The 25406-nt window shown below is 39.7% G+C and overlaps 1 protein-coding gene across 2 annotated transcripts in view; it reads right to left on the bottom strand.

Moving 5' to 3' along the window:
* COL22A1 (collagen type XXII alpha 1 chain) overlaps positions 1 to 25406 on the bottom strand; it is a 199967-nt gene that overhangs the window by 38485 nt on the left and 136076 nt on the right. For both annotated transcript variants that reach the window (XM_067467272.1, XM_060775911.2), the window contains exons 34-46: positions 23923 to 23976; positions 22474 to 22527; positions 17941 to 17994; positions 16850 to 16903; positions 15949 to 16002; positions 15129 to 15233; positions 13529 to 13573; positions 13318 to 13395; positions 10396 to 10431; positions 9289 to 9342; positions 6280 to 6324; positions 5870 to 5917; positions 2026 to 2139 (exon numbers count right to left, since the gene is read on the bottom strand). In XM_067467272.1, coding sequence (XP_067323373.1) covers positions 2026 to 2139; positions 5870 to 5917; positions 6280 to 6324; positions 9289 to 9342; positions 10396 to 10431; positions 13318 to 13395; positions 13529 to 13573; positions 15129 to 15233; positions 15949 to 16002; positions 16850 to 16903; positions 17941 to 17994; positions 22474 to 22527; positions 23923 to 23976 — 795 coding nt within the window. The remainder of the gene's footprint in view (positions 1 to 2025; positions 2140 to 5869; positions 5918 to 6279; positions 6325 to 9288; positions 9343 to 10395; positions 10432 to 13317; positions 13396 to 13528; positions 13574 to 15128; positions 15234 to 15948; positions 16003 to 16849; positions 16904 to 17940; positions 17995 to 22473; positions 22528 to 23922; positions 23977 to 25406) is intronic.

Below are 25406 nucleotides of genomic sequence, written 5' to 3'. Positions count from 1 at the left end.
AGTTTATGTTTGACTCTGCTGAAAAGAATAAAGTTTTCTGTTTTTCCTTTTGCGACTGTGCAATGTATTGTGTCTTTGTTGGACTAGACTCAATTCCACTTGAAGCACAACAAATAACGGGCATAAAATAATTGAAATTTATTGACTAAAATAATCATTTTAAAATTAATTATTTAACAGTGTAAGAAATGGTAAAATATCTTGAAACCACACCCTAAAAGGAACAGCTTAGGGCCTAGGCATGTTAAGCTTGAAGAAGACAAGTTTGAAAGGAGACATTATAGTTTAAAAATTGAAAGGATGTCATATTGAATTCGGAGCAGTCTTATTTTCTGTTGATCTAGGGACAAGGATACAGAGCAATTGATTTGAATTGTGGGAAAACAGATTCCAACTAAATATTAGGAAGGACTTCCAAAGGTAAGAGCTTTTCAGCAATGGAATATGCTGCTGCCTCGGAGTATAGTGGACTCTCATTCGCTAGAAGCTTTCAAGTAGAGATTAGATGGTCATATGTCACAAATGCTTTGACTTTCTATTCCTGTGTGGCCTAAAAGGGCTGGACTGGATATAATAATAAATAATAATGAACTTTATTTATACCCTGCCACCATCTCCCCAAAGAGGACTCGGGGCGGCTATCATGAGGCCAAGCCCAAAGATACAATACAAGAAAATAAAATACAGAATGCAGACAACAAAAAATTACATCAAAATAAAATACATACAATAGCAAAATAAAATAAATAAAACAAATTAATACAATATAAAATCGAACAGAATGGGCAGACCAAATGAATGGGTAAAAATGATAAAACCCTGGATGAGGTAAGAAAGAAAATATGTAATTGAGGGGAACCCAAAAAGAATAAACAGTGGGGTAGGCTTTCAGTTTAGGACGAGGGAAAGTGCTTCATAGGGGCAATACTCTAGATCAGTGTTTCTCAACCTGAGGGTCGAGACCCCTGGAGGGGTGTCAGAGGGGTTGCCAAAGGCCATCTGAAAACACAGTACTTTCTGTTGGTCATAGGGATTCTGTGTGGGAAGTTTGGCCCAATTCTATTGTTGGTGGGGTTCAGAATGCTCTTTGAACTATAAATCCCAGCAACTTCAACTCCCAAATGTCAAGGTCTGTTTTCCCCAAACTCCACCAGTGTTTTCATTTGGCCATATTGAGTATTTGTGTCAAGTTTGGTCCAGATCATTCATTGTTTGAGTCCACAGTGCTCTCTGGATGTAAGTGAACTACAACTCCAAAACTCAAGGTCATTGCCCACCAAACCCTTCCAGTATTTTATTTATTTATTTATTTATTTATTTATTTATTTACTTTGCTTATATATTGCAGTTCTCAGCCCAGGGGCGACTCACTGCGGTGTAAAAACAAGGTGCAAAATACAAGACACAGTATAAAATAATCTACAATTCATCATTATCAAAACATCCTCATCAAAAACATTTATTTTCTGTTGGTCATGGGAGTTCTGTGTGCCAAGTTTGGTTCAATTCCATTGTTGGTCGCGTACAGAAGATTTTTTGATTGTAGGTGAACTATAAATCCCAGCAACTACAACTCCCAAATGAAAAAATCACACACCCCCTGCAACCCCACCAGTATTCAAATTTGGGCGTATCAGGTATTTGCACCAAATGTGGTCCAGTGAATGAAAATACATCCTGTATAACAGATATTTACATGACGATTCATAACAGTAGCAAAATTATAGTTATGAAGTAGCAATGAAAATAATTTTATGTTTGGGGGGTCACCACAACATGCGGAACTGTATTAAGGGGCCGTGGCATTAGGAAGGTTGAGAAACACTGCTCTTGATGGAGCAAGCAGAAAAAGGATAAGTGGTCAACCACCACTACCAGGTTGTCCTGGGGGCCCTTGATCACCCTTGGATTGTCCTTTGAGGGGATACATTAATTTGAATGAATTAAGCTCCAATTGTAGGTACTGTGCCCCAAGTCAAAGCCAGTCTTAATGAACATTGTGAGTGTTCTCTTTCTAATTCTTACCATCTTTCCAACTGGACCTTCACTACCAGGTGGTCCTGGGGGCCCTCGATCGCCCTTGAATCCGATCATTCCAGGAAGTCCAGGAGGTCCAGGGGGACAGTCACTGCAAACATCCTAGGAAGAACAGAGCCATCATTTCATTGGTATGACATTCAGATATCTTTTTCAAGCTAGTGCCTTGTAGAGCTGTATAGAATGTTTACAAATGTTCTCCTCTTTGACAAGAGAGGATGTCTTAATATCTGGAGAAATGCTCATGGGAAAAAAGTTGGGCAGCAACTAGGATATTTTTCATCTTTTGGGGCCTTATTAATAAAACATGGGATTTCTGTCAGAAAAAAAAACTTTTTAAAATGTCATTTTGCAAAAATGTCATTTGAGGACAAATGATTTTTTGCAAAAACAAGAAACGCCTCTCAAAATGTAAAACAAAATCATTGAATATGCAAAGATACTATTGCAATTTCACACAGTGGGCTTTTTTTGCCAGGGGATTGAGGCGGGATACTTTTTCTGTATATAAGGATAGATGTGAAAAAAGTATTCCTACAGTAGTTTTAATATTTATATCATGAAATTTCCACAGTATGTGGTATCATAAATAGTTCTTTCTTCTTTTTTTTGTTTTTACTAGCAATATAACTTATGAATATATATTGGTGTTATTCTAAATCACTTGTTGAAGTTTTGGAATCTATCACGGGGAATTGCTGGGAATGCTTAGAATTCTGATAGAGAAGCCAATCTATCTTCCTCAGAACTATAACTTCCCAAATTTCCTTCAGGGCCATTGCATGTACATACTTTTAAGTTACTTCTTGACTTATGATGACCTCATGCATTTAATAGGGTTTTCTTAGGGAAGGAATGCTTACAGGTAATTTTTCAGTTCAGTCCTTTGATTTATAACCTATAGCACCTCATATTCCTCAGTGGTCTCCCATTGCTGCACTAAAATGTAAAGGCTTCTTCTGACATTAAGTCTAGTTGTGTCCGACTCTAGGGGTTGGTGCTCATCTCCATTTACAAGTCGACAAGCCGATATTGTCCATAGCCACCTCCAAGGTCATGTGGCTGGCATGACTGCATGGCATGCCGTTACCTTCCTGCAGAAGTGGTACCTATTGATCTACCCACATTTGCATGTTTTCAAACTGTTAGATTGGCAGAATCTTTGCCTAACAGGGGGAGCTCACCCCACTCCCCAGATTCAAACTGCCAACCTTTTGGTCAGGAAGTGCAGCAGCTCAGTAGTTTAATCTGCTACACCACTAGAGAGCCATAACTAACCATTGCTGCACTAATGGTACCTGATTCTGCTCAGTTTTCTGGTAGTATGTGGTGTCCTCAGGGTATTTAAGCCCCTATAAAGGCTATTAAAATATTAAGCTTAAGGTTAGGCTATGGTCCAGAGAATTGTCTTTCCATTTAGCACCCTAATGAGATGTATGTAGTTCAGAATCCCCACAGAGTGAGGAATTAAATCTGCAAAATAACAAGTATCTCCATCATGGCCTCCTAACACCACCCTCTGAGTAATTTGCAAAGATCAGTCAGCCCTGCAGGACAGCAACCTCATTTTATAGCCTGAGTTGAAAAGGAAATAAAAAAAGTAAATTTTGCTTGAATCATAGGCTTATTTGCCAATTGAGTCTTAATCCATCAGTTTTAAATTTTGAAACAGGATCAAATCAATCTGACATGTACTTCTGTGAGTCATCTGAAAAAAATGGATATGGATCATTAAACTCTTCATAGAGTTATCCCAAGTTGACCTGTACAGACTGCTGGATAAAACTGTATCTAAGCAAAGATTTGAATCCAAATCTCCCATAACAAACATTCTTCACATCCAATACTGTCTGAGAAGAACAGAAATGTGATTACTTTTCTGCTTATAATCTTGTTCAGATGTTCTAAAATAAATATGCAAAGAGGAGAAGCATGGAAGACTTCACCCCTTTTCACACATTTGTTTGCTTCCCAGTTCCAAAACACATCAATAGTTTTGTTACATTTGAGAGATTTTGTAGGCTTCTCTGATATTGAGAGAATTTCTAGATCACAATACAGTCTACTAGGAGCTGATAGATGAGAGAAACATCCAAAGCATCTTTGAACATCAGAAATTTAGAGCAAAGAACAGGGGAGTTTCAGCTATGTCTGTGGGATTTTGAACTTCATTTATTCACATAGTTTCTAAATTCTACAGACATATCTGAAAGTTTGCTATTACCTTCCTCTGAGGCTTTAAAATGTTGACATTCCCAAGATCATCCAGTGAGTTTTCATGGTTCAAACCCTGTATTTCCAGGATCCTAATCCTCAAGTAAAGAGTAGAGTGTGATGTCTCAAGTAAAGAATAGAGACATCACACTGGCAGCAAAGATCTGCATAGTCAAAGCCATGATATTCCCTGTAGTAACCTACGGATGCGAGAGCTGGACCTTAGGGAAGGCTGAGCGAAGGAAGATCGATGCTTTTGAACTGTGGTGTTGGAGGAAAGTTCTAAGAGTGCCTTGGACTGCGAGAAGATCCAACCAGTCCATCCTCCAGGAAATAAAGCCCGACTGCTCATTGGAGGGAAGGATACTAGAGACAAAGTTGAAGTACTTTGGCCACATCATGAGGAGACAGCAAAGCCTAGAGAAGACAATTATGCTGGGGAAAGTGAAAGGTAAAAGGAAGAGGGGCTGACCAAGGGCAAGATGGATGGATGGCATCCTTGAAGTGACTGGACTGACCCTGAAGGAGCTGGGGGTGGTGACGGCCGACAGGGAGTTCTGGCATGGGCTCGTCCATGAGGTCACGAAGAATTGGAGATGACTGAACGAATGAACAACAACAATCCTCAAGCCACTGCGCCACACTTTCTCTGTAGCAGTTTAAATACCCTTCATTTAATTGTAAACTCAAAGATTCTACAGAATGTTGCAATGAGAAAATGGAGTCATATCACTATAACTGTGTTGTGAAAAAGGGAAAGGTTCAAATTACAGGTGGATAAAGCATACAATGAAGTTACAGCCATTGGCAGGCTGCTGATGGGGGTTTGGAGGTCCCTCATTCATGGAATGACTATAGGTCAAAGCTAACTTGAGCGTAATGGACAACAACAAATGTGTAACTGTGCCTTTCCCCTTTCTTTGGATTCCTTGACTAGGCAACTAGGAAAGTTTCAGTGGGAGGCAGAATTGTTATTGGTGGAATGTCCTTATTTTTTCTCCCTTCCATCTTAGAACCTGTGCTCAGAGGAAAATGAGGAATTATTTATTTTATTTATTTGCCATATTTGTATACCGCCTTTCTCAGCCCGAAGGTGACTCAAGGTGGTTCATAGTTGGAACAGTTGGTATTAGATAGATGATTGAAATAAAGGTAAATAGATATTAAAATAGTTATGCCACTGCCTTCAGGATAATCTTCCTTGTGAATTTCGTACAGTGAAAGATTTGAAAATATCCATATAGTCTGATTTTTTTTTTTGGTCATGTCAGGAGCGACAGGAGAAACTGCAAGTCACTTCTGAAGAATTGTGAATTGGCCATCTGCAGAATTGGCCATCTGGAGAATTGGCCATCTGCAAGGACGTTGCCCAGGGGACGCCCAGACGTTTTTGATGTTTTTATCATCCTTGTGGGAGGCTTCTCTCATGTCCCCACATGAGGAGCTGGAACTGATAGAGGGAGCTCATCCACGCTCTCCCCAGATTCAAACCTGCAACCTGACGGTCTTCAGTCCTGCTGGCACAGGGGTTTAACCAACTGCGCTACCAAGGGTTCCATATATAGTGTGATGAGCCAAGCTCTTTTCTATGAATTTGGGGGCTGTTGACCATTCTTACCTTAACCAAGAGGTTGATATCGCCAGGCGAGAGAATGGGTGATGCACCCTGCAAGGAAGAAGGAAAAATAATATTTCTATTATTTTCATATTACTTCTGGAATGTAGTTTCAATGAACCTGAAGTCAAAGACAATAGCATAAAAAAGTCCAGATAACAGATTAGCCACAATGCAGTTCAAAGGATTAAAAATGCCTTTTGAGGAATAGTGTACCAGCTACAGCACTCTCTATTCAAAGGCAGCTATGGCACCACCGATGCACCATGAGAAAGGATCTTAAAGAAATCTATGCCATAACATTAGCTTAGCACTGTTGATATATTAATTAATTAATAGAAAATTGTTGATTCTCCATGGACATGAACATCTGCTGAGATCAAAAAGGAGAGTAAACAAGCATGATGACCTACTGGTTTTCCTGGAGGCCCTCGTTCACCTGGATTTCCGGGTAAACCCTGCCAAAAAGGGGGAGAAAACAAACAGAAAGGGCTGATTTAAGAGTTGTCTACCCTCTGAAAAACCTCTCCTTAGCTTGTGAACCACACACCTGTCTTGGTGAAGTGTGAACTTTGTGAGCTGCTTCATGTCCGGGTAGGATATTTTCCTTCCCTCTTTTCACCTACTTTATGCTATATCTGCAGAGTCCTTTGACTTTGAAGAGAGTGGCGTAGGTTCTACTTCCAGAAAATGGCTGACTGTCATGAGCAACACATAGTATTCCATTGCCATTCAAATCTAGGCATTCTGCCCAAGGAAGGCTGAGGAAGAGGCCACAAACAGACACTTGACCCCAGCTAGACCTAGAACCTATTGTTCCCTTCTTCTTTTCTTTTTACTCAGGTGTAACTAAATTAAACAGATTTTAGGTCCATAAATGACCCTTTTTAATCCAAATGTCTATGTCTGGCTAGTTATTTCATGGTAGATCATCAATGGAGGGCTTGCCTACACTGGGCCAAAAACTCAGGATCATCACAAATGGACTGCTGCTTGTCTTCATGATCTCCATCTGCTTTTGATGAGTATCCTGGAGGGGTTTTTTGGGGCTATACCCAGACTTTGCCCCAGTGGTCCGCAATAATGAAAATATGGTCCATGGCCTCACCATTACTGCCTTGAAACCACATGGCAATGAGAGATACTGTTCTTACAAAACCCTCTTACAGTGCTGAGGCAATGGGGATGTTGGGAGGGGAGAGGCTGACTACCCAAAAAAGATTACTACTACCACATCAGCACTAGATTATTAAATATGGTTTTCTGTGGATAAGCAGATGGTGACTACTGAATGGCATATGTTATATATCAGAAACTTGAGCTGATGTGGTCTATCCAGTGAAGTTTTCTGAATCAGCACCTCAAATAACCAAACATAATCTAAAGTTGACCAAAAACTGATTCATAACCCTTAGGGTACTAATGTTGGAGAGTGGTCCCTGGTCAAAGTGGTCCCTGGTCAAAAAGGTTGGGAATGGCTGGTGTAGATGTACTCTATGCTGAAGACATTTTTTCCAAACCATTATTTTGCATCTGACTTCCCTTAACAGAGCTTTAATTAATATTAAAAAAAAAAATTCATAGAAGGAAATCAGACATCAGTCCCAAGGCCTGCCCAATCAAGTCTTGAAGGTCTTTACTGGACTTCTCTACTTAACATAAAAGTACCAAAGACATTATGTACCACTCCATTTTTGTAACCCCCACACAATGGATTCTTCATTTTTCTTTCTGTACTTGCTGACTATTTCATTGTCTTCTCTTTGAAAGCTAGCTGAGCCCAGCTAGATTGGATGAGGAAGGGAAAACAAGAACACATTTATTTACATTTTCCTTTAATGTGCTCCTATTTTTCCTCATCCCCATCAACAGAGAAGAAAAAGATTGAAGGTTCACTGGGGAATAGTTTCTAGGAAGCTGTGAGTTTGTTGATGGAGAGCACTGGGGAAATGAGGTGTGCATGGAAAGATTCCCTTGAAATTGCTCCCTTGGGACAAACCAGATAGCAGCACAGCAGCATGAAGCTGCCCCAGACATGTAAGAGGCGATGATAAAATAGGAACAGCTTTTTTTCTTTGTGGAGGACAATATTGATAACCACACTTACCAGAGCCCCACAGGGAATATGAGCCCTGTTCAGACAATTGCCTGAGCTTCTGGACAATAAAAAATGAGGACAGGAATAGGGTTGTGTGTATTCATTTTTCTTCCAAATGTTTTTGAGCAACCACAAACGAGATAGATCTCTCTGCAATGGAGTATTAAGATTTCAAGAGGGATTTGAAACTACTGCATATACTCAGGTATAAGCAGAACTTAGGTATATATATGTTGCAAGTACATGTCCAGGGTTGAAATTATGACCATGGGTAAGATTAAAATCATTCTGCACATAAAGGAAAATGCGACCACTGCCTCAAGGGAGACATTGCCCTCTTTTCCCCTTTGCTACTTTCCCCCTTTGCTACTCCACTGAGAGTAGAGGATGGTGTCTTTTTTGATGAAAGTTAAGGTCCAGGATTAACTTTTATCAAATTAGGTTCTTGTGGATTTTTTGGGCTATAGGGCCATGTTCTAGAGGCATTTCTCCTGACGTTTCGCCTGCATCTATGGCAAGCATCCTCAGAGGTAGTGACAAGGATGTTTGCCATAGATGCAGGCGAAACGTCAGGAGAAATGCCTCTAGAACATGGCCCTATAGCCCGAAAAAAACCCACAAGAACCTAGTGATTCCAGCGATGAAAGCCTTCGACAATACATTTTATCAAATTAAAGGAACTATCCCTTTTTCTGAGTGGAATGGTGAAAGGCAAGATATACGTCTGTCCTAGGAGAACCTAACCTAAAAGAAGCACAGCCCCTTCTACTCTCTGAATTTCTTTGGTGCACGGGAACATCAAAGATCCACTAACAACACCATTTATATACCTAGGAATTCAAAAAAGCCAGAAATGGCCCCATGGTGAAGAGAGCACAGCAGAGAACAGATGAAAGAGTAGAGGAGGTTGGTGCTTCTTTTAGGCTCTTCTGGGATGGACTAAGCTCACATTTTTTGCCCTCTTCTCAGGAAGTAAAGTACAGCACTTCCAAACACACAGAGTTGGATAAGTCAACCAAGATTTTTGGGATCAAGTTTTCTGACTAAAATTTCTGAACTTATCCATGAGTATATACAATACATATAGCTGAACCTGGGGCATACTTGTTCATGCTGATATTTCTGCCCTATAGTGACCTTAAGGCAAACTTATTATAAAGTTTTGATTTATCTTGTTTTGGCTATTGATAGTGTCATTTTCCTGTTAACTTTAGTATGTGAATGAGAAAGAAAAATAGATGCATGATTTTGTACCTGGACTGATGGCTGACCCATAGTGCATTACCATCCTGAAATCTTACCATATACCATTCCTCTTACTTACATCTTGGCCAGATGGTCCAGGTGGGCCTTGGATGCCTGGCAAACCTCGGGGACCCTGGTCAAAGAGGGAAATAAGTTATGAAGTTTTGTTGTTTCTATTTTCATGACACCTTTGATCTTTGCAGTAATTCACACCAAATTGCGTCTCTTCAGAACAGAAGCCTCAATCTGTATTATTCTCCTGCCTGGTATAGAATTGTCTCTATTTTTTGCTGTCTCAGATATCTCATAAGCACTCTGAAAAAGTAGTGGTGTAAAATTATTTATTGGTCCCAAGGAGAATATGCTCACTGACATGACTGTTGAATGTGATGCCATTCATCATTTAATTCAGTGGTTTTAGTCTTAATGGGATTTACTGGATTCACATCACAGGGCTGAGAGATATTAGAATGACAAAGCCAATATTTCTGCACTACCTTCAGAACTGAATTATCCATTTATGCCCAAAAAGGTACATCTGATATTATACCTTGAATACTAAAGTCTTCTGTAAAGAAAAAATAGCTAGACTGTTAATGTAAACCATGCACAAATAAGGAAGTGATTACTATTTGCATTGATATCTTCAACTTAAGAGGTATAGTAATATGTTAACTTGCATTTTGTTGGGTAAAGTGAGAAAGCATGATGCTTGATGTGTTTGTGTTGTGTTGTGTTATGTAAAACTTGGTGTTCTATAGTTTGTATGGATATTAGAATGTATTAAACTAAAATAATTTTTAAAAATGTACATCTGATAATACTTATCTTACCATCACTGTAATCAGGGAACATACTGTTTTACCAGAAAAAAAGGTTTTTTTCTAGTGAGCTGTTCTACTTTTATCATTTACTTTTAAATGAATGCTTTGAATTGGTTCAATCCTATAGGCAATTTAATGCTGTTTTAAACAGTACTTGGAGTATATTTTAGGTATATGTTTTTATTTATTTTTTTAATCTTTTAAGTCTTTCCCCCAGATCTGAGGAATAAAGTAATATGGTAGAATACAATGCAATATAATATAATACCCTGTAAAAAGGAAACTTATGGGATATTACAAAGCTTTCTTTCATTTCCATAATCCTATCACTACCTGCATATAATCAGAAAGACATACTGTACCGAAGGCCCTTTGTCTCCTGGTGGTCCCACAGGTCCCTGAAAAAAACATAAATAAAACATAGCTTTCCTTTCTCATTGACTGTAAGAATAAAAACTGGAAATACAGTTGAGGATGCAACATAAAATGCAAACCTAGGTATGTTCCCTATTAACATTACTTGTCACAACAACCCCACTATCCATTCTCAAAAACTCTTCATCAAACATTTAGATGACTTCCCTCCTCATACAAAAAACCAAACCAAAAATGATTCACAGCCTTGATACTAATAATGTGCTACTTCATCTACTGTACAGTTATAGTTTGTGTTATGTGTTTGCTGGGCAATGTATTTACATGTTTTATCATATAAAGCCATGTGTCCATCTACACCAGTGGTTCTCAACCTAGGGATCCCCAGATGTTTTGGCCTTCAACTCCCAGAAATTTTAACAGCTGATAAACTGGCTGGGAATTCTGGTTGTAGGTCAAAAGACCTGAGGACCCACAGGTTGGGAACCACTGGTCTACACTGACCACTTAGTTGTTGTAGGTTTTTACAGGGCTGTATGGCCATATTCTAGAAGCATTCTCTCTTGATGTTTCACCTGCATCTATGGCAGGCATCCTCAGAGGTTGTGAGACCTCACAATCTGCTATAGATGCAGGTGAAACATCAGGAGAGAATGGTTCTAGAACATGGGCACACAGCCCGAAAAACCTTCAACAATCCAGTGACTCCGGCCATGAAAACCTTCAACAATACATTGACCACTTAGTTTGGTATAGATTTAGATCAGTCCTGAAGCAACTACATGCCACAAAGGGCTGATCCATGATAATTAGTGGCAAGTCACCTCAATGCTGTGTTGACCTACATCATCCAAAGTTAGAGAAAAGTTTAAATTCTGCCCCAAACTTAATAGCAATGAGGACTGTCATAATTGTCATTCCTCGGTCTCCAATGGTCATCAGCCAGAGTGATGGGGACTATTGAAAAGGGAAAGTGGAGTGAAGGGGAGGAATTGTCCCCCTCCCCCTCTCTTCAGTACCCCACAACCTTTTCTTCACTTGTGGTCACCTCAAAACCCAACACAAGGGAGGCAAGATAAGGGTAGCAATCCAGTAACTCCAAACCAGTTCCTGTTTTGCTCATTCATGGGGCCACCAGCCAGCCCCTAGACTGGTTTGGGAGCATGCAGTTTAGCTGCCATCCAGCTCCCAAACCATGACCATGGAAACTCCAGCAATGTCACTCTGGTTTAATATTGCTCTTTGTGGCCAGTGAAAATGCATCCCTTAAACTAGATACACAAATCAAAAGGCCCCTCTGTTTAAAATAGTAGTTTTCAATGTACTTACTCATATATATATAACTTTTGTAACCCTGTTGCTTGATCACACTCACTTGAAAATATTCTGAGTTATTCAACCTCATCTATCATGGTTTTCATCTCAGTAATGTTGATAGGTGTATGCAGAATCCAGTTATAGTAGTTTGATATCACTTTAACTATCAGAGGCTGGATCTACACTGCCATATAATCCAATTAAAAGCAGATAATCTAGATTTGGAAACTGGGTGGCTGTATAGAAGGGTTCCGATTTCCATCCTAAGGAATCCTGAGATTTGGAGAGGGAATGTTCACCATATTTTCTTCTTAAAGTGATAGGATTGATATTTTCTAGAAGCGTGCTAGGACTGCATAGTAGAAAATTCTAACTCCTTCCCCAAGTAACAAATCTCAGAATTCAACAGAATTAAGTCTTAAAATCAAAATAGTACCAAACTGCAGAGTATAGTGCCATCAAAGCAAATAGCTAAATTTGCCTTTGTTCCACAATTTCTGTCCATTGGAAGAAAAGTACATTTAAAGATGGCCAGCAATATCCTTATTTGACAGGTTGATTGATTGTGGATGAATCATCCATTTGATTTGCGGAACCTTGCCATGAGTCTCTCCTCAGAAGAGAAAGGTAATTGGAAAATGACTTATCCAAGCAGTCATGACTCATGAACATTGTTTTTCTCCCAATTTCACAATCTGGCAAAGGCAAAGAATTAGCAAAGCTTATTGCACACACAGGTGCCTTCATTAAATGCTGGGAGAGGTCAGTTTGCACCCCTACTGCCATCCCTATAGATTACAAGAAATGAGGTGGCTCTACTCTAATTGAGTCTTCAAACAGATTGCTTAATGTACATCTACACTGTAGAATAAATGCAGTTTGACTCAAGTTTAACTGATATGACTCAATGCTATAGAATGCTGGGATTTATAATTTGGATAGGCATTAGCAATCTTTAAGAGAGAAGGCCAAAGATCCAATAAAACTCCAGCTGCCATGATCCCATAGGACTGAACTACGGCAATTAAATTGGTTTCAAACTGCATTAGATAGTCAGTGTAGACCAGGCATGGGCAAACGTCAGCCCTCCAGATGTGTTGGACTTCAAAACCCACAATTCCTAACAGCCTATCAGCTGTTAGAAATTATGGAAGTTGAAGTCCAAAACACCTGGAGGGCTGAAGTTTGCCCATGCCTGATGTAGACCTATTTAATGCAGTTCAATGTAGTTAATTTTTTTAGTATAGATGCACTCCTGCAGCGCTTTGCTTCTTTTAGAGAGCAGGCACATATGAAGCAAAGCTGCCTTTACCATGAAAGAGACCCTGCTGACTTCAGGGGGGTTATTATTATCAAGTCTGTAGGGCATTGCAAAGAAAAATATAGGCTCAAATACTCAAAATGTCCTCATGCTTCTCAAAAGATGGAAACTCTGTGTTTGTGATTTTCAACCTCATTTTCACATCATGTACTGTTGTAATTGGCAATCAGCTTTTCCTTCATACCTCAAGATGGCTACCTCTACCTAAGGAATTGATGAAGGCCTCATGGGTATTTGATTAATGTATAATTGATTAGAAAACTAAACTTACAGGTGGTCCAGCAAGTCCAACCCCTGGTATGCCTCTGTCTCCTGGCTGTCCTGGAACACCGGGAGCACCTCTATCTCCCTGAGAAGGAAAAGATGTGTGTGTGAGTGAGAGAGAAATCATGATCAGATACAACTTAGCAAGTATTTAGGGGATAATTATTCAGTTTTGAGGGTAGAAAACAATTTGAGAGGGTAACAATGCAAATGCTTACCTTGGGTCCATAGGCTCCAGGTAAACCTGGTGGTCCTCTTTCACCCTAGGATTAGATAGAATTCTTAAATAAATGCAGTGTTTTCTACTGATTTGTGAAATATGCTAGAAACATATAGGGAATGGGGAAAATCATATCTCAGTCTTTTGGGGGGTGGGGTATAAGAGCTAGCTAAACTCAGCTATGAACTCAGAATGGTGAGTCATGATAATGGTTGCAGTATCTGGAACCAGAAGAGTAGAAAGCATAGTTAGTAAAAATATGTGTGCTGGCACGGCCATGCCAGGAGATTTGTATTTCTTTTTCTTGCACTGCTAGTGTGTATGAATTTATTTAACCACACATTTTGCAATCAGGTAGCTTCCCCAGGTTGCAGTCAAAGGGCCAGCAAAGGGCAATCATCGTTAGAGTCTTTAGACCCTCCCCCTTTCCCAGGGTTTTGGAGGCAAAGGAGGACTTTTCTTCAGTCTCACTGTTTGAAGCCTAACAGCAGGACGTGTGGGTTTCTCTATCCCACCTGCACAAAGGCTTCACTTCTCACAGCTCTGCTGGGGGAGTAAAGGAATTTCCACAGCTTTTGCTGGGGGAATATAGCCAGCCTTTGCTGGAGCAACAGGACAGTTCCTACAGCCTTCATGGAGTAATCTAAAAGACACATTTCAGCTTGGCAGATATACAGAAATCTAGTCTGGTAAGGGACCACTCGAGCTATCCATAAAGTAGCTTGGAGCCGGGAGTAGGGGCCTCACACCAGCGAGGTAAAGAAAGATTGCCCAGGGAGGGGTCAAAAGATTTCCCTAAGGAAGAAAGGAACAGTTTACCACCAGTTGCCTGCCCTTGATAGCAGATTGAGGAAGCTACAGGTTTTCCAAGGTTATAAAGCATTTAATTCATTTGTTTGAAGATTTAATTCCAAATAAAGAACTTTGTTGAACTTATTTTGAGCCTCAATAGAACTTTGTGTTGGGAAATCTAAGGGGCCCTTCAGCTGAGGCACCCCGGTGTCCCGTTGGGCATACAGAAGGCACGTCCTGTAAACAGACATTATTTCAGGCCCACCGTGCGACAGCACAAGATGCAAAGGAACACAAAGATCAAATCAGTAAAATAAAACTGCCCAAAACAGTGGTTGGTGCCTTCTATGTAGGAAAAAGGAATAATCCACTCCAGATTTTGTGTTGCTGGAGGAGAGATTCATATATACTATGTAGACATGTGCATTCAGGGTAAACCTGTTCCAGGGAAGGAGTTCCCGTTTCATGCTCCAGAACGAAACAAAAGGAATGAAAGATCAGATAAAATGGGAGCTAAAACAGGTACCGTGTACAACACTACTATGGAATGCCAAGAAGACAAACCAATGGATCCTAGAGCAAATAAGCTCTCATCAGAAAACCAACATGATTAAACTAAACTCACCCCATGTGGTGTAGCTGAACTAATCTACAGACATTTATTTCAAACATTTTTAATATGCCTTTTCTTCAAAGAGATAAAGTGTAGCATAAAAGGATGGCAGACTATGAAATAAGAAATGAAATGGATTTGGCATATCACCTGAGATTTAGGAATTGACTTGCTAAGTATAGTTTGGACTTACTCTTTCTCCATCTCGACCCTTGCCGGTTAACCCAGGTTCTCCAGCAGGTCCTGTCTCACCTCTAGGCCCAGGTGGTCCTGGTTTCCCTTCTTTTCCAAAATCCCCCTGGAAAAAGTGTGAAAACCAGCAGCAAATTAGGAACATGACATATCAGAGGTATTTCTCTATACCAGACTACATCCATAAAAAATTGTTTCTTATACCATGGCCTATTTCTCATGTGACCCGAAGTGCATTAATTCTATATTGTCTGGAATAATCTTCTTCCCCCTTTTCCTCCTCTTCTTCTGTGATATTTGTAAAACCACTGAGCATGCATGCATATTAAAAACTGGAACCAATATCCATAAAAAAATCACCAGCTTCTTCAATTTGATTTTTTTCCCTTTTCTTATTTGGTACCATCATATGTTAACATCAAGATTCCCTGATCTTTTTCAACCTACACACAAAAGCACTTACACAGGCCAAAACACTACTGAAACACATTTCTTGGAATACGACATTACTGACAATCTTTCTTCTATTTTTCTTCACATTTTCAATACAGCCATCAAGATATATACCAGGAAATGTTACTGATCAATTGCCTTCTGCAAGCCTGAGAACAGAAACTGTCATGTTATTAATCCCTGTCAGCTACTTCATGAGCCTTTTCAACTGAAAAGCAACATAAAAATGCTCTAAACAAGAGTCAGTGGTGTGAAGAACACATTTCTCTATTGGACACTTGAGATTAGTTCACATCAACTGCAGATGTGTAGAACTTGAGAGACATTGCCAAGAAATTATACTTAAAAAACAAAAGCTATTTTTGTACCTTTTCTCCCTTTTGCCCATCATTTCCTGGTCGGCCAGGATCACCAGGTACACCCTATAAAGAAAACAAAATGGAATTATTATTTTATATAACACAGTAGGATCAAGTCAAATGAGACAGATTAAAACGTATGCCAGTGTTTCTAAACCTGCGGGTTGGGACCCCTGGTGGAGGGTCATGGGGGGGGGGGTGTCAGAAGGATCAGCAAAGACCATCAGAAAATACACTGGGGGTTCTGTGTCGGATGTTTGGTACAATTTTCTCATTGGTGGGGTTCAGAATGCTATTTGATTGTAGGTGAACTATAAATCTCAGCAACTACAACTCCCAAATGTCAAGGCTATTTTCCCCAAACTCCACCAGTGTTCACATTTGGGCATATTGAGAATTTGTGCCAAGTTTGGTCCAGATCCATCATTATTTGAGTCCATAGCACTATCTGGATGTAGGTGAACTACAACTCCAAAACTCAAGGTCAATACCCACCAGATCCTTCCAGTATTTTCTGTTGGCCATGGGAGCTCTTTGTGCCAAGTTTGGTTCAATTCCACCATTGTTGGAGTTCAGAATGCTCTTTGATTATGGGTTAACCATAAATCCCAGGAACTACAACTCCCAAATGACAAAATCAACTCCCCCACCCCCAAATTGCACCAGTATTCAAATTTGGACGTATCAGGTATTTGTGCCAAATTTGGTCCAGTGAATGAAATTACATCCTGCATATCTGATATTTACATTACAATTCATAACAGTACCAAAATTAGTTATGAAGTAGCAACAAAAAAAATCCACAATGTGAAATTTTACGGTTGTTTCAGTCATTGGTTTGAGGTCTGCCCTTGCAGAAGGACTGTTTTCCCCCAATAGATAACTATACCACAAGTTGTTATTAACATACCACATTTCCGGGAAGGCCTCTTGGGCCGGGTGGGCCTGCAGGTCCAGGAGCACCCTGTTGAAACAAAGCAAAACCATGCCTTTGATGCAAATCTGTATTCAAGAAGATCTGTTGCAGTTCATTCACATTGTGCATTTCACAATACCAACTAATCATTGACAGGCTTTGTACAATGTTGCTATTCTGTGAGGGGGCTTCATAGTGTTGCTGCAGTATATATATCTACATGTATACAGTATACAGTGAATCCTTGGTATCCACGGTAATTTTGTTCCAGGACTCTCTTTGGTTACCAGAATCCATGGACGCTTGAATCCCATTATATACAGTGGTGTAGTAAAATTGTGTCCCTTATATAAATGGCAAAATTATGGCTTGTTTCTTTGGAATTAAAAAAAATGTCAGAAGTTTTGCACCATTGATGGTTGAATTCATGAATATAGAATCCATGAAGAAGGAGATCAACTGCATTTATACTACACTGGGGAAGTTTTGGACTGGATATTCATAGCACCATTGTTATGGGCTATGAATATCTGTTCAAATATTATTAATGAGCACACTTCCCTTCAGTGTAGCATAAATTACAATTATTGCTCCACTCTGAAGGAAACCCATTGAACCAATCGATATTACTAAAACAATAGTAATTTCTGTCTTATTGCCTTAACAAGTCAACTCTTGTTGGGACTAGCAATTGGACTATGGGTTCCTTTACCCTTCTGGTTATGCTGCTGAAAATATTAATATCTTTTTTTGCCAAGTCAGATGTTCCAATATAGGAATAAGTCTGAGGAAAACAGCTGTTTCCATGCATCCAAATTTGCATGGCTTCTTTATTATAAAAAGTCCTTCATTGAAATAAATGGGAGCTATGCCTAGCTCTTTCATATTTCTATGGGACTCAAGTCCAAGGATGTCCCACTCGGAGGGCCCATTCATTTCTTGTATGAGGGACCATCTTCTGACCATTGAATTTCATTTGGGTATTTGGGTATTTCAAAAAAGCACCAAACCCAGGGTCACATATAGCATGATGCTTCTTAAATAACCTGGGGAAACCATTCATAAATCATAGAGCAATTACTCACGGCCTCTCCTGGGGCTCCAGGTACTCCTATGGCTCCTTCTTGTCCTTTAATACCCTAGAAAAACACAAGAAACAGGGCTTCAGCCTAATGGGAGGATGGACCAAATTGGTAGAGATCCAGACTGTTAGTCAAAATAGAGCCTGCTCCTAAGGCAGGTGCCAAAGCAGATGCTGAAGCTATTCACAAATATACTTTAATGGTTGGAGAGGGGAGGGGAACCCAATTCCTACTAATCCTATTCACTGAGAGATAATAAAATCTCTTCATCATGCTGAGAAGCACAAGTCAGTTGATTAAGGCCTCATCATCAGAGTTCCAATTCAGACCTGGAATAAAGCTCTGATGGGTCCAGTTTCAATACAGGGAGGAGGCAGCTTTTTTCAAGAGAATCTGTGCATTTTGATCACTCATCTGCTGCAGCTAATCAAACTGGGAGGGGAGCTTGTTTTTAGCTCTCAAGTCAAGGTTATCACCTTCAGCAAGTATTGGAGGACATTGATTTTCATTTGAATTCATTCTGTGTCGCCTCTCCAATCTTCCATTGGGATTGCTGGGTGGTACAGAAACCCTTTAATCCTCCCTTCTAGTTGTCTTAGTGAATAATGTTTCCCTGCAGAGGTGTGTGGTGAAGCCACCTGACCTCAGTGATCCTATTGGAAAGTTCTCTTTTTCCTGCTGCTTTTGTGAGAGATGAAACAGTACTCTTTGGCAGGACGGCTGGTAGGAAGCAGAGCGATTAAGTTTTAGCCTTTCACCCACTCCATAAAAATTGCTTAAACAAAGTGACAGTAGAACAAATACTATGAATGTATTGTCGAAGGCTTTCATGGCTGGAATCACTAGGTTCTTGTGGGTTTTTTCGGGCTATAGGGCCATGTTCTAGAGGCATTTCTCCTGACGTTTCGCCTGCATCTATGGCAAGCATCCTCACTACCTCTGAGCATGCTTGCCATAGATGCAGGCGAAACGTCAGGAGAAATGCCTCTAGAACATGGCTCTATAGCCCAAAAAACCCCACAAGAACCAAGTACTATGAAATTGAGAAGTAAAAAATATATTAAAAATACCAAATACTTCTATGCTTCTATAAATATCTCATATGCCTAAATATTCTAGATGCACCAGATCCCTTAGCAAGGTCAGTTGTGGGTAGGATTGAGTGGGTGACTATGAACCAAGTGCTATAGGCTATATGTTAGAGGAAGGACCTGGCAAAACTCCTTTTGAGTATTTCTTGCCTAAGAGAACTCTATGCAATTCGTGAATTCACTGTAAGTAAACAAGCAACTTGAAGGTCCACACACATACATATCTAACGTGCAAGTGTATTTTGAATATTATTCACCATAAATCACAGAGGTAGAAAAAGTTCATAAACAGCACCTAAAATAATCATAGGTCTGGAGCAAAGATTGAGGAAAGGTTAAAGCATGTATGGTATCTTTAGTTTAAAAGACTTAATCAAGCTCTATGCAACGGGATGCTTTTCTTTGTCTCTCACGGGTCTAGAAATCAAGGTCATGCAATCAAGATTCAGGTAAATAAAAGAATTTATTTCTTCATGTGGTGCAGAATCAGACTTCAAAACTTGCTTCCACAAGAGGACCTGATGACTATTGATTGAATTACTGAAACAAAAGATTTAGGGTTGTTGTAGGTTTTTCCGGGCTATGTGGCCATGTATAGCCCGGAAAAACCTACAACAACCCATGGCCATGAAAGCCTTCAACAATACAAAAGATTTAGGCCTATTTTTGAAAGAAAAAAAGGGAAGAAATAGACATTTCCTAGCATGAAGCCAAATATATCTTGATGGCAGAATTAAAATACTACCTGGAAAGATATTACAAGCCAGTAAAAAAGAAATTGGCACAGGGTGAAAAACTGGGGGTAATGGAGGATGCGAAAAGCACAAGCTGTGTAAAAATGACTTGGTGGGCTATGCGGAGTTTATATATTGCATTTTTTTCATTCACTGCTTATTGGTTATAGGTGTATGGTGAACTACACTTGGAAGATGATGATGATGATGATCTTCCAAGTGTAGTTCACCATACACCTGTAACTCTGGCACAAACCAGTAAAGGTGGTCCCAGTGGTGATCGGCACACTGGGTGCAGTGCCTAAAGACCTTGGCCTGCACTTAAACACAATCAGCGCTGACAAGATTACCATCTGCCAGCTGCAGAAGGCCACCTTACTGGGATCTGCACGCATTATTCGCCGATACATCACACAGTCCTAGATACTTGGGAAATGTCCGACGTGTGATCCAATACAACAGGCAGTAGAGTGTCCGCTGTGGGGGCATCTTGTTGTGTTTCAAATAATAATAATAATAATAATAATAATAATAATAATAATAATAATAATGTAAAACTTTATTTATATACCACCCTATCTCCCAAGGGGACTCAGAAAGGAAAACCATACAGACAAATTAAAATAAACATCATAAACCAATATCCTACTAAAACATACACAAAAATATTAAAACCAATTCCATTATAGCTCCATCAGACGGGTTCAAAATACCAATGGCCAGGATTATAAAATAGTTGTGATAATTATAAAAGGGCTGGGCAAGAGACAGTGCAACAGTACTCTGTTCTGCACTTTATAAACTTCCCTGGCCTTATGATATATCACAAGGCCAGGGAAGTGTATAAAGTGAAGAACAGAGTACTATTTGACTAGATGTTTGACTAGATGGGCTATTGATCTAATCCCAACACCTGGCTCATATCTTCAGTGGATGTGATTATTAGTGGGGGATAGAAGGCCAGAAATTTCACCACAGGGCTATAAAAGTCATTCATGTTGTGTTCAAATTGAGAATGGCAGGTCAAAACCTGAGACCTAGAGATGCTCTCTCGTGATGCCATAGGAGGTAGACTCTAGTGATGTTAGGCCGATTATGATATCATCAAGCATCTATCAGTAAGCATCAATCATTGATACACTAAGTAATCATTCAAATAAAAATATCAAGTCTAATTGATACACATACACTGTTCATACAATCATAGAATCAAAGAGTTGGAAGAGACCTCATGGGCCATACAGTCCAACCCCCTGCCAAGAAGCAGGAATATTGCATTCAAATCATCCCTGATAGATGGCCATCCAGCCTCTGTTTAAAAGCTTCCAAAGAAGGAGCCTCCACCACACTCTGAGGCAGAGAGTTCCACTGCTGAACAGCTCTCACAGTCAGGAAGTTCTTCCTTGTGTTCAGATGGAATCTCCTCTCTTGTAGTTTGAAGCCATTGTTCTGCATCCTAGTCTCCAAGGAAGCATGTATAAATATGTGGCTTCCTCTCACATATTTATACATGGCTATCATATCTCCTCTCCGCATTCTCTTCTTCAGGCTAAACATGCCCAGCTCCTTAAGCCGCTCCTCATAGGGCTTGTTCTCCAGACCTTTGATCATTTTAGTCTCCCTCCTCTGGACCCATTCCAGCTTGTCAATATCTCTCTTGAATTGTGGTGCCCAGAATTGGACACAATATTCCAGGTGTGGTCTAACCAAAGCAGAATAGAGGGGTAGCATTACTTCCTTAGATCTAGACACTAGGCCTGGGTAACAACGGAAAAATTTGTTTCTAAAATCGATTTGTATTTGGGGGGTTTTTTTGTTTCGATATTTAAAATAATTACAAAATTTTCCTTTTAAAAAGTTCGATATTTACGAAATTTCGTAAATGGTAAAAAAATAACGAATCGATTTCCGAAACAATAACGAATCGATTCGTTAATGGCGGACGCAACCGCGAAATACGCTAAAAAACCTCCAAAACCTTCTGAAGCTTCCCTCTCCCTCTGTTGTTGACTGTTGGTGTGATATTATAATTTTTTTTTCACTAATTAAACCATAAAACTGGCCCAGACATGCGGAAATAATAACGAAACGACCTCAAAACAATAACGAAACGAATACAATATCGAAATACGAAGCATTTACAAAACGTTTTTGAAAATTCGTTTTTTTTAATAATTGCTCCAGAATGGTTCGTTATCGTTTTGTAATTGAAAAAATTAACGAATTATTAACGAATTACGAATTAACGAAACGAAACCGCCCAGCCCTACTAGACACTATGCTCCTATTGATGCAGGCCAAAATCCCATTGGCTTTTTTTGCCGCCACATCACATTGTTGGCTCATGTTTAATTCGTTGTCCACGAGGACTCCAAGATCTTTTTCACACGTACTGTTTTCGAGCCAGGCGTCCCCCATTTTGTATCTTTGCATTTTGTTTTTCCTGCCAAAGTGGAGTATCTTGCATTTGTCACTGTTGAACTTCAAGGCAATGATCTTCTCATTCTCAATTTCCAATTCTCTGAGGTCTAGGGAATGGAGATGTCCCTAGAACTCATTAATCCCAATTTGGTTAGATTTGGTTAAACAGATGAGTAACATGGTATTGCTGTGCGGATCATTATCGTACACATTTTCTGATTATCCTCTATATGATATTGGAGAAAAGGCCAATATGTCAGCTTTTTTCATTTTCAGCTTTGTTCACTCACCATCTGCCCTGTAAGACCAGGTGGCCCTTGTTCACCTGGAATTCCTGGTCCTCCCTGTGAAAAGAGATGCAGAGAGGACTATAAATCAAATGCTCTATTAAAGTATATTGCTGTAGAGTATTCATAGAAAACTAGCCTGCACTTTTATAAAACAAAATTTGTGACCCACAGTTTTATAGGCCTGTAAAATGTTATTACAGCATTTCTTTTAGCAATACGAATATAGGCATAGACAATAAAAGGTAAGGAAGGGCATTGCTGAAAACTCTGCTTCTTATGCTGGTCCATTTTGCCTACATATTGTATGATACTCTTCACACAGGCAAAATGAGACTCAGGAAAACTTGAAAAACTGCAAATATGAAAAAACACACATATCTTGGGAAGAAAAAAACCCTCAAATATTGTAATAATAGATAAGGGTGCCCAATGGACATGGAATGCTGGTTTTGCTATGAAAGGAATAGAAACATGAGTAAAGAAATAATGGTTTTCTGCACTGTAACAATTTCTGGTAGGTCCCACTTGTTTTCCATAGTTATCCACCTCATTAGAAATGTAAGCCATCAGTAATTTTACAAATTTTCATCCTGTTTTCAGGAAGTCTTTCAAAATAATGGAGATTTTTAATGACAATTCACAATACAAGACTCATTTTAGCACAACATTGGTATATTAATATTTTGTATAGGTATAGCAAATCTGTTCAGAAAATAAAATTATGTTTCTAGTCATGTTTTCTGTACAAAACAATCATGTTCAGAATAAATCCCAAATTATCACCGCTTTGAGTTGCCTGAGGGCTGAGAAAAGCGGTATATAAAGTAAATAATAATAAATAATGAATATTACTGTATTTCTTTTGCAGGAAGACTTTTTTCTGCATAGAAGTATTATCGTATGTACATAAATATTATTTTCTGCACAGAAACATGGATATTTTGTGCAGAAAGAAGCTTTAAACTATAAAGTTCAATTTTCTAAACATTTTAATACAATTTCAAATATTCCTTACATAATCAGTAATACCCTGGAGTATATTTACAGGTTTTAGTAGACATTTAGGCCCCTTCCACACAGCTGTATAAAATCCCACAGTATCTGCTTTGAACTAGGTTATATGACTGTGTAGACTCAGATAACCCAGTTCAAGGCAGATATTGTGGATTATCTGCCTTGATATTCTGGGTTATATGGCTGTGTGGAAGGGCCCTAAGAGACACAGAAGACCAAAAATGATGTGAGGTAGATGACAAATCAGTAATATTAATCACTGAAGAGACGTTTTAACAATTTGACAAAGCCTTACTCCATCCCTTCTTCTGTTCTAATGACTGTTAGGTGTTTCTGCTCTTAATATACACACATATCTATAGCTTCAAGCAAATTTCCTCTCTTTACTTCCCAACATCCACAGCAAGTAAAAAAAGATTTTGATCATATGCTTACGGGTTCACCTCTTTCTCCTCGGTCACCTTTGTCACCTTTTGGCCCCTGTTCTCCCTGGTGGGAAAAAATCAGAATATAGCAATTGTGGAACCACAAGGCAACGTGTGACAACTGTATGGAATTAAATTGAGGTAAGTAACTGTCAGGGAAAACAGGGCCACATTGGACTCCAGAAGTTCTGAGTGAACTATACTATTGAGTCAATTCCAGTTGGAAAAAAGATGTTTCCTGAGCCTATAGGGCATCAGAGGGGCAAACATGTGCCAGTTGTCTCCCACAGCAGAAGTATCTGAGCACATTTTGGGGACAAATGGAAATGTTGGGGAGGGAGCACCAGGAATCATATAAATGCTTTTAGTACTCCATGAAATCCATAGGCCACACTTTGCCAATCTTTGACTGCTGAACATAATGAAGCAGCATAATGAATACTATCTGTGGCAATCTCCCTTTTGAAAACATTGTAATCATTACACCAGATCTATCATTTGGTGGCATGTGCTGGGAGGCAATGTTGTTAACCTCTAGTCCATATTTTCCAACTCTTCCAATTTGACAATTGTTCCCGGTGGGGCAATGGGTTAAACCCTTGGGTCAGCAGGATTGCTGACCAAAAGGTCAGCGGTTCAAATCCAGGGAGCGGGGTGAGTTCCTGCCTGTCTGCTCAAGCTTCTCATGTGGGGCCATGAAAGAAGCCTCCCACAAGATGGTAAATAATAATAATAATAATAATAATAATAATAATAAACCTTTATTTGTACCCCGCTACCATATCCCGAAGGACTTGGTGCGGCTTACAAGAGGCCGAGCCCAAATACAACAATAAAAACAACAGCAACAACAATAACTCAAAAAACAAAGCAATAGCAAAGAATAGCAATAACATTAACAACATCCAATGACGCAATTAAAAACAATGGCCAGGCCAAATGTAATGATTAAAATTAAAAATTAAAAGTGCTGGGCATGACAAGGTGGGGGTGTTTGGAGGGGGATGGGCATGCAGATATCCTGGATCTCTAATAAAGTGTGTTGGGACATAATGCTTGGAGTTTCCTTATTCTGGAAAGGCACACTGGAACAACCACGTTTTCAAGCTCCTCCTAAAGATAGCTAGCGATGGGGCCTGCGTATGGCCTTAGGGAGAGAGTTCCAGAGTCAAGGGGCCACCACCAAGAAGGCCCTATCCCTCGTTCCCACCAATCGTGCTTGCGATGCTGGTGGGATCGTAAGCAGGGCCTCTCCAGATGAATGAAGAAAATGTGTGGGTTCGTACACAGAGATGCAGTCATGCAGGTAGGCGGGTCCCAAACCGTTTAGGGCTTTGTAGGTAAGCACCTGCACCTTGAATTGGGACCAGAAAATGAAAGGCAGCCAGTGGAGCTCCTTAAACAGGAGGGCAGACCTCTTGGTGTCCCCTGAGCAGCATCCTTGCAGATGGCCAATTCTCTGACACCAGAAGCGACTTGCAGTTTCTCAAGTCA

Source organism: Anolis sagrei, chromosome 4 (genome assembly GCF_037176765.1).
Source record: "Anolis sagrei isolate rAnoSag1 chromosome 4, rAnoSag1.mat, whole genome shotgun sequence".
NCBI lineage: Eukaryota > Metazoa > Chordata > Lepidosauria > Squamata > Dactyloidae > Anolis > Anolis sagrei.
The sequence above is the reverse complement of the archived record's forward strand: the minus strand, read 5'-3'. Positions and strand labels throughout refer to the sequence as shown.